Source organism: Macadamia integrifolia, chromosome 3 (assembly GCF_013358625.1).
Source record: "Macadamia integrifolia cultivar HAES 741 chromosome 3, SCU_Mint_v3, whole genome shotgun sequence".
Taxonomy (NCBI): Eukaryota; Viridiplantae; Streptophyta; class Magnoliopsida; order Proteales; family Proteaceae; genus Macadamia; species Macadamia integrifolia.
Window position 1 is genome coordinate 30,947,770 of NC_056559.1, and position 10,230 is coordinate 30,957,999.

At 36.8% G+C, this 10,230-nt stretch overlaps 1 protein-coding gene across 1 annotated transcript in view; it reads right to left on the bottom strand.

Moving 5' to 3' along the window:
- Window positions 1–304: 304 nt before the first annotated feature.
- Window positions 305–10,230, bottom strand: part of LOC122074098 (developmentally-regulated G-protein 3) — a 22,792-nt gene continuing 12,866 nt past the window's right edge. Inside the window, exons 7-10 of the mRNA XM_042638933.1 lie at window positions 9,675–9,974; window positions 1,605–1,796; window positions 1,079–1,130; window positions 305–988 (exon numbers count right to left, since the gene is read on the bottom strand). Of these exons, the coding sequence (XP_042494867.1) occupies window positions 938–988; window positions 1,079–1,130; window positions 1,605–1,796; window positions 9,675–9,974 (595 nt within the window). The 3' untranslated portion in view covers window positions 305–937. The remainder of the gene's footprint in view (window positions 989–1,078; window positions 1,131–1,604; window positions 1,797–9,674; window positions 9,975–10,230) is intronic.

Consider the following 10,230-nt stretch of genomic DNA (forward strand, 5'->3'; position numbering starts at 1 on the left):
AAGGGCTAGAAGCCATGGATTTAAGACTTACTGTTAACGGCAGCGGTCAAGTGTTTTCAGAGTTCAATGAATCTTACAACTGTGAAGGGTAGAATTGAAAAAAAGCTTTCTTTAGTGGTTCAATGTTTTCAGAGTTTTTTATATGCCAAGAGAAGTAAATATTGAATAGAATAGTTCACAACATAGCAAACGGGGTCTCTAATGCTGATCCTAGATTCTGGATTTCTCCCTCACCATAACGCTTTGCACCAAAAAGAGGCGAAAAAATGAACAGGAAATCACCACCTTCATGCCCTAATCCATATAGATCGCTCGCGACCCCAAGGTATTTACCATTTTTGTCATAGAGATGTATGCATATGTATATTAACAAAAGTGGACCCACCAAGAGGAAATTCTTTGGTCCGCCATTGTTGCCCACATTGGCAAAGAAGACAGAATGTAACACAAGTCAAAACTTGTCCTGCATCTTTCTGTTTAGCACAATAAACAAAGGACCGGTTTTCCTTCACCTTCACTTTCACCTTCACCTTCACCCACAGTAAAAAGAATCTCTTAACCCATGGGATCTGATCCTCTAATTGGACTGAGAAAGCATATTTCAGACCTTCAACAATTGGAGGGTTAATGATGATATTCTCTCCCCCACGATTTCCAATCAAAGAGTTAGGTCACCATAGGTGAAGAGAGCTGACTCAAGTAATGCATTTGCTAGTCATACACAACCTTCACAAAATTCTAAGCTATTGGGACTGCCCCAAACATAATCACGAAGTGATGGAATTTTACAGAGGACAAAACCCAGTCAAGGAAAAGCACCATGATGCTGGTTTCTTCACTACCAAAAAGTTCTCTTGCTCACTATAGCTTTCTAATGGACTGCCAGTTCCAGCAGAACAAACTTGTCAAGGTCCCTATTAGACTTCATCTCCTTCAATCACACCTTTTTAATTATCTGAACCACATCTTCATCCTCAAGTTCATGCTCCTGACAAGTATCAAATACAGTCATCAGCATGAGGGAGGAATTACACAGTTAAGAAATAATTTTAAGGAGAGGGGGAATTAAAGAACAAACCTTGCCTACTCTTTGGGGTTTGTGTTTCACGCTCGATCCCCAAACCAATGCACTGATTGTATGGTCACCATATGTGTTAGTTGAGGCTAAAATATAAAACTGGCATAGTAAAGGCATAAATTCAAACCAAGCAGATGAACAAGGTAAAAAGAGGAAAAGCTATCCTCCCCAATATTGTCACCTGTGCAGCACATGCAGAAAAACTAAAATCCAACAATTTGGCTGATCCCACTTTGATCTTATGATTCAAACCATCTAATGGATCCTTGTTTTATGATAGTCAAATAAAATAGTACCACATATGTTGCAGAGCATAGACAAATCAGAAGTCAGTAATGTGTAAAGCCTCGGTGGGATCTGCCAAATGTTGACTTTCAGAGCCTGCATGTAGGACACTTGCACAGCAAAGAAAAAGACCATCTTCCAGTTCTTTCATCTTCATATTTACTTGCTGCAAAAAAAAAAAAAAAAAAGGAAGAGAGAATATAATATTGAATCAAGAAAGAGTGACTAGGAGAACACTCACTACTTGAACTGTTTGAGCATATCTTTATGTATGCGGGTGCAAAAGTCTTCAATCGTCCTCTTCTTGGAGGACAAAATTACAGGGTCTTCATAATCCGGATTCAATCCCTTGGGTTTTGTATATATGCGTGTTAGATCGAGGTATTCCCATATCTTCTCTAGCAGGCCATCAAGGTTCCACTCCAGGTGTGCACTATAGAAGAAAACTCAACAATCAAACATGGAACAAGTGAATTAAGCAGCCACAATAAGCAAACTCAGCTTAGTGCAAGTGATAGTTGTCAAGTACTTTGATGCTCCCTAAAGAAACTCTAATTGACTTGCTTAATGGAATAAATGGCCTTTGGCTTTCCAAAAGTTCATTTTTCCAAACTGAACTTTTGGGCATATTTTGTAGTTATTCAAAAATTTCGGTACCTTTTAACTAATGGACCTCAATTTTTTTTGGGTGCAATTTGCACGAGGAAGGACATGCATAGTCTTGATCTGGTCCCACTCTGGTCCCAAGTATGACCTTGGATAGAAACTATTGGAAGGCAAGGATCCCTGTGGCTGATCCCATTTAGCTTAATTTCTCCTAGACTTGCTGGGCGTGCCTCTTTCCTTTTACTCTCATTTTTCTACTCTCATCTTTTCATCTCCCCCCCCCTCCTTTGGTTTGGATGTTTTTCCTACTTCGTTCTATATCGATCCATGTAGCCGACCCCATTAAGTTGGGATAAGGCTGAGTTTTTTTTTTTTTGTTGTTGTTTGATAGCCAGACCCACACAATTGATCCTAATGCAAGGGCTAAGCTAGGGTTTTAATCATAAGTAATAATATATGTGAAAAAATCAAATATAATAACTAGAATCTATGAAGAAAAAGAAGAGGAGAAGAGAGAGAGATTGATTGGGATAAAAAACAAGGCTCATGGTTTGCGTTTAGTTATCCAAACCGTAAGTAGCAGTGTATTATGTAACTTGACTCCTAAGAGTCAATGACATATTGTCTAGGCGTCCAGGCATCCAGACTCTTCTTGGGTCCAGGGGCACAATACGCCTTGTCGATATTTCATGAGTTTACGTTGATTTATGTTTATTGTTTTGTTTTAGATCCTATGCTCTGTTTATTATGTGCTAGGTTTTCTCATATTAGGTCATCACTAGTATAATTATATCATATTGCATTGATATGGCTTTTATGTTGCATATGAGCATAATTAAATATATCATTGTTATGTCACATATAAGTCCTATACTAAACGCCTAGGTGCCCCTCCAACACCTTAGGTCACCTGGGTGCCATGAAAAAAGTGGTCATGACTAATTACAATTTCATCCATAAAAGAACCCCCAAGGTAGTCAGTATTTAAAAACTTGAACAGCAGTATAAATACTAAACATAACTATGACTTTTAAACACAACTAAACTCTACCACAAATTATAAACATCACCATGAGTAGTTGAGTACTTAAACATCACCACAACTTCGAAACACCCCCTCAACCTGGAGCACATAAATTCCAGGCTCCAGCTTGGAACAACAAAGACAGACATAACCAATAGAACTCAACCTGAAGAGACAACCATAGAAGTCGGTGGTCTACAACAAAAAAACCACAGGAAAAAACACCTTCTTGTGGTAACACCATTATACACACACCAATCACTAGCAGAAACAGCAGAAATTTTTTTATTTTGTCAAATAAATCCAAACATCAACAAACAAAATAAGCAGTAGAGAATGCCAACCGCAGGCCAAAATACCATAGCAGCAATAGCAACATCAGAAGACCTTCTCAAGGAAGGCAAGTAATAATCTTCACAACGAAGCTAGATAAAAGAGCAGCATAGGTTGCTGCAAACCACAAGTAACAACATAAGGTAGTTGCGAACCCCAATAACAATCAATAACAATCTTGTTGCTGCAAACCACTAGTAACATCTTCATAAGGAAACACCTTGCTGACGACAGGGGCATATAATAATAATCTTCAAATAAGCTGAATGACATGAGTAGGCAATAACATAATTTTCAAATATTTCAGATAATAAGCTCCAATTTTCCCCTCATGTATTGCACTATACGTAAACAAGTAATGCACAGGAGTATAGCAAAAAGAACTGCTAAAAAAGGAAGAAAATCCAAAAGGCGGCTGGCATGCAATTCACGACACATTCACCAAATTAGCATGTTACCAAGAGATGCATTAAAATGGATCTGATGACTAAGAAACTAGAAGCAATCTCCCATATACACATCATACTCTCATCCACAAGCCACAGAGGATGACCACAGCACAACATCAATATATTGAATCAAATAAATCAACCAAAGCACAGTTGCAATAGCATCAAAAGCAGTAAACCAACATTGCATGAATACCAAGTGATTCAATCTGAGGTTTGTAAACCCTAATTTTGATAGCCTATGGGCCTACCCAATCAACTGGTAGCCAAGAGGAACAATATAACGGCAAATCTGTAACTATTAACCAAATGCTTACAGAAGGGAGTGGTGATTTAATAATAAAACAGATTCTTCAAGGGTTTACATGGTGATTAAAAGGGATAAGGATGCAAAGGGAAATAGTATTATGGAATAGGGATAAACTTGGAATGAAAATTAAACAGAAGGCAAAGAAGGAATTAAACCCAAAAGTAACATATCGTAAAATAGGAGAGGAAGGCTGTCTTCAACCTTTGACCAGAACACAAGGCGGAAAAATACAAGACCTTGCAATGGACACTACTTCACACACAAGACTCCAATCAAGGCAGGATTTTAAGGTTGATAGTTAACACTAAGACCACTTAAAATCTACCAGCAACAGGCCCAAGGACTAAGTAATAAAGATGTGATAACTTCTGCAAACAGCTCTGGGCGGTACAACTGGGATCAGCTCTTCACTTTGATCTGTTCCTCTGAATCCACGCTGGCTTTTGAAGAGAGGTTGCATAGGTTAGGTTGTCCTAGGGATAGGAAACGATACATCAAACATCAGGATGGGAAAACTAAGGATGAGGAAGATCGAAAACTCCCTGTAGCTGCCCCACATTAATGCCAGGACAAGGAAGGAATGAAGAGAAGCAGAAATAAAAACAAGAAACCCACAAACAGGGCACCTAATTTCCGGGATTTTGTAGGCAGAGCCCCAGAAAGAAATTGATCCTGACAGCCACATGCGCAGTCACCACAAACCCAGAACTAGAATACTGCTGAATCACAGAAGGAGAAGCTACCTCACCACTCCTGATCAACATATCACACATCTGCCCTGAATCGTGTAAGGCAACGAAAATTCCACTCCACCTGATAATCAGATCAGAGGGAAGCAAATCAATAAGGCCAACACAGGGACCACAGACAGCAGGCTTCATCAACAAAAAATCCATGTTTTTATATTTTACTAACAAAGAATACGCATATTCTTAACAAAAACAGAGTGCAGCAGAGGAAGAGAGGAGAAACCGCATCTGATGGAATTTCTTTTCCTTTTTCTTCTTCATCACTCTGATATCATGTGACAATATCAAATATAATAAACAAGAACCTATAAAAAGAGGCTCACGATTTGTGTAGTTAGCTAAACCATGAGCAACAGTATATATGTATATTACATACGCACATACACTAGTAAAAGACCCCCGGGTGGTCTGTGCGTATTTAGGCAAACCGCGAGCAGCGGTATATACGTTTATGACTCCTAAGAATCATGACTAATTACAACTTAATCCAAAAAAAAGACACCACCCCCCCCCCCCTCTCAATGTTGGTCACTACTTAAAAACTAAAAACCACCAAAAATACTAAACAGCACTATGACTTGTAAACACATTGACTAAACTCTACCACAAATTATAAACATAACCACAACTTCACACGTGTAGAAGAGTAAGAGTGTGTGTTGAGAGCTGCCAATGGATGTTGACCTTAATCAATCTGAAATTGATGAGATTATGATAAGGTTTTGCGTAATGCATACACTGTGTAGAAGATTACACAGAGCCACAACTCATATGCATACAAGTTTTGGTATTATTCTATTTTAACAGTAGAAGCAGACCTTGTACAAGGATTTGGGTTTGTATGCAACATAGAAACCTCTTGGATTTGTTTTGACATACATAATTTGTTTTCAGTTTTAAAATTCCAAAAAAAAAAAAAAAAAGAAAAAAAAAAAAAAAAATGTAATCCTACAATACAATGATTATGTAGAATGCAGGGCTATATTAGTCATCACAGAATAATCATAGTATGTGGTGACTTAGGTTTTAGATTGTTACTGGTGATATTCAAATTACATCACAATCATGTAGAAAAAGCTACTGACAGATATTTATAGCGTCATACTGTGCAATGGAAATTAGGTGGATGTTTTCTTGACCTCAAATACAAAGGAGAAAATATTTATACAAAGATATAATCAAACAAAGGAATTAGTACAATGCACATATGTCAATGTCATGTAAAGTTCTGATTTTTCCTTCCTTTTTGTAGCATTTGCCCTATTCCCATTCACAGAGAGAGGAATTCCCAAGAAGCCTCAGGTTTTAGAATTAATCAACCTTCTTCGTCATTCTTTTTCATGATGTTTATATCACATTATAAACTCAATAACCTTTCAATAGATCCAACGAATTTCTGTTTTATAAGGTTATACATGGTTCTTTGAGGAAATTAGATAAAGAAGCCTACGTCACAGGTAGTCCACAAAAGAGTGATCTTCCTAAAACAGAAGAATAAAGGAACTTTTGGATGGAAGATGCAATGGATCCATTCAACTAGCTTCTGCTCAAATTTGAATGCTTCAGCCTTTAGAGGTGGATGAGTTCAGACTTCAAAGAGGGAGTTGTTCTGGAGGTCCAAGGTAGTAAGTCATGTCGGTACTTAACTGAAGTCGGAATCCTGCCACTGAAGGAATGGAAGGAGAGAACAAGTATGTTGCATTTGGGGGGGAGAGAAGCATGGATATTACCAGAGATGGTATGTTCTGGAAACAAGATGCCAGTTGAAATTTTTATTGAAATTTAATCTGTGTCCACTTCTATTAGTATACTTAATCAAAATTCAATGTGCTCTCAACCACACTTGAATCTAACCTTATATTAATTTGAAGAAAAGGAGAAACAAACTCCAAAATTCCAAATCCATTGTTACTGATGAGAATCTGTCTTTTACACAACTCTCAAAGAGGGGGCTTGGATTCTACCAAAAAAATAAAAAAGAGGGGCTTGGATATGTCCTAAGCCTCTTTATGCATAAATACATGAAATATATGTTTGCTGGACTGCGGACCAGTAGTCCAGCCTTCAAATCTCTAAGTGGATGATTCTTCAAGAAATTCCATTGGTAAGTTATCGTGATTTGTGACAGGATATTGATTTGAATCATAAGTTTCAGGGAGTTGAAGAACCCAAGCTCCCCTTTTCACATGTCAAGTTTTAGCCCACAAAGTTGGCCACAAGTGAAAACAAAGCATTGAGCAAATCCAAGAGGGTGCTATGGTGTAGGGGGACTATGTGCTGTGTGTGGACATAACATAGGGAGGCTATGCCTTCAGACAAGAGGGTTTCTGACTAAATTTGAGTCTGGAATTTGACATGTCGCCAGTTCAGACAATACCCCTAATATCCAACAGTGCCCATGGTTTTTCATGGTTAGAGTCACTGAAAACATCAAAATACTAAATTAAGCACCCAAAGCTATATCAGATTGTGTTCAAGTAACTGATCAAATCCTACACTAGATTGACCAGACTCAACTGTCACAAATGGGGAACATGTCAAGGAATCGTAGAGTCCGGAGATATGAGAAATCATTCTTCCATTACCATACATGGCAAGGATTCAAAAATATTATCTGAACACCAACACATTGTCAAGATTTGAAGAAGGTCCCACCATATATATTCTCTTTGCAAGGTATCAAGATTGAGGTAGTGTATCCATCTTGTATCTTACCTCCTAAATTGTACTGGATCTATTCTCTCTCTCTTTTTTTCATTTGGAAAAAAAAAATAGAGAGTGGGAGGCAATAAGGGACCAGGTGTGTATGTGTGAGAGAGAGAGGGAGAAATGTGTTTAGACAAATGTCCTAAAAGAGATTATCATTGAATTTGCTGGGTTTTAGATGTATTTAACTATTTATACATATGTTCTCTTTTGTGTTATATACAATACAAGCCAAGCCTTTGTTGTTATGATATGTCCTGCGGTACTTTAAGTGTTAGTGGTCAGTCATAATTGGGGGTTTGTCCCTAACGGGATATGTCATGTGTATTTATATCTTGTTTCAGTTTCCTTATTGGTTTCCAACTTGAGTTTTACTCAAAGTAGCAGTTTTACTTGGACTCTATTTTTGTAACTAAACATTATAAATAAACGTTGTCTATCCACAATAGGCATAAGTTGAGCCTACTGTGGTTCTCAGCACATACTCTCTATTGTCTCTCTATTTCTCTTTCTGTTTTCTTCTTCTTCTTCACAGGTTCTGGTTAGGCTTGAGTTTTGTTACAATAGTTACTAGAATGACATTATAACCCCAATATATCAACCATATATTATGGAAATACCCCCCCCCCATCCTTGAAACTAAGTGCCTTAACTCCCTGGCCTCTGCCTAGGTGCTTTAGGTTTCCTTATTCCTGGCAGCTAACCGTAGTTGTCAAGACGTTGCCTTATTGATCTGCATGTGGCCTTATATTTTGGCACTTATTTATGTTAAATATCAGTTAAGTAAATGTGTTTATAGTTTTTACTTTTTTTATTTTTTTATTTTTCATTTACTTTAGATATTATTCATAAATAACCAAATACCCCCTATTTGAATCCATTAAAAATAGTTTAAAAATCAAATTTCCAAAAGGATAACAAGTCACAAACCCCCCCTCCCCGCGTCAAAAAACAAAAATTGGATTTTTGGTTGTAAGGGCAATTTTCAACTTTCAAATGTTGGGGCTTTTTTCAATTATAAAAATTTTATAAATCTTATCATGGTAAGATATTACTAAAAACCAAAAGTCCGGTAAAATAATCTTTTCTTTTGATGTCCATAAAACTATTTTCATTCAAGCGATTTTAATAGCATTCATGCACTTTAAAATAGGTTTGACCAGAACATAACTTTGTCATTATACCTCAAATTTAAGGCTCCGTTTGGTATCGCTCTAAAAAAACGTTTCTGGAGTTTTTTCGTTCTATTGGAACAAAAAAACGAAATCTTCTGTTTGGTGCACTTATGGTCCGTTTCTGTTTTTTTGGAACAAAAAGTGAAAAAAAAAACTGAAAAAACGAGATTAGACGGAACTCCATGGAGTTCCGTCTTCCCAGTTTCGTTCCATTTTACAAAAAAAAAAAATTCCCGATAAAAATCTGAAATTTTGAAACACCATTTTTTCGTTTAAAAACTGCGTTTTGACACAGAAACTGAAATTTTCGTTTTTGACACGAAACGATACCAAACGGGCCCTAAGTAATTTTAGACTTGTTGGAAAACTGATTTTGTGCTATACCTAATACAAAAATTCTAATTTAAAAAAATAATAATAGTAATAATAAATAATAATAATCATAATAATAATAATAATATCATTTGACCAGTCAAACTTATTATAAAACATGAGCATCTCTCTAAATGTTGTTTTCTATGACTTAATGTTGATTTTTATGATTTGATATGGCTTGATGTTGATTTTTGATGGCTTGATGTGGCTTAATGTTGATTTTTTATGACACTTAAGGTATATGTAGCATACTAAATAATGTTAAAAGAGGGAGAATAAAAAATAATGCTTGGTCGCCTCAGGCGCCTTCTTCGCCTTTAGGCGAGCGACTTGTCGCCTAAACGCTTAGACAACCCTCCAACGCCTTAGTTTTCCTTGGCGCCGTGCCAACTCTACAGCTAACTAGCACCTCAACTTGCCTAGACGACCTGACAACATTGCTCAACAGCACTCACAAACTGTCTTCCCACACAAAGGCCAAGAAAGGCAAGAATGTCTAAGAAGAAAATATAACTGATGAAGCAGGATGAGAAGTATAGCAACTAGAATCTAGAATACAATGAATTCACCAAATATGAGGTTACCTAATTGGGCAGTAGTGAGGAAGTTTGTCCAGAATCTCCAGTTCTTCAAGTGTTATCTGATCCACCTTGTTCACGACATAGATGCAGGGTGTATATATTCTACTACCCTCGATTACATCAATGAGATCATCAGCAGTTGCATCATACCGAAGAGTTATATCAGCATTATGAATTTTGTATTCACCACAAATGGCCTTCACTGTTTCAAGGTCAAGTAGTGTATTTGCCACCGTTGATGTGAAATTAATTCCACCTTTATCTTTCTTCCTAAAAGTCAGATTAGGCGGTTCCTTGTTTAACCTGTAGTCATATTAAAAATAAATAAATAAATAAATAAAATCTTTGAAGAAAGAAATGCAAACGAGCAGCAGAATGGTTTATATTATATATCAGACACTTCTACAAGGGTAGATCCACAAGGCAAGATAGTGACTACAATCTAAGCAATACAAAGAAGCACAAACTATAAACCAAAAACAATACAAAGCAACACATAGCTTCTAATAATCATGAATATCTAACATCCCTTAATCATACCAATTAAAATCGCAATTAT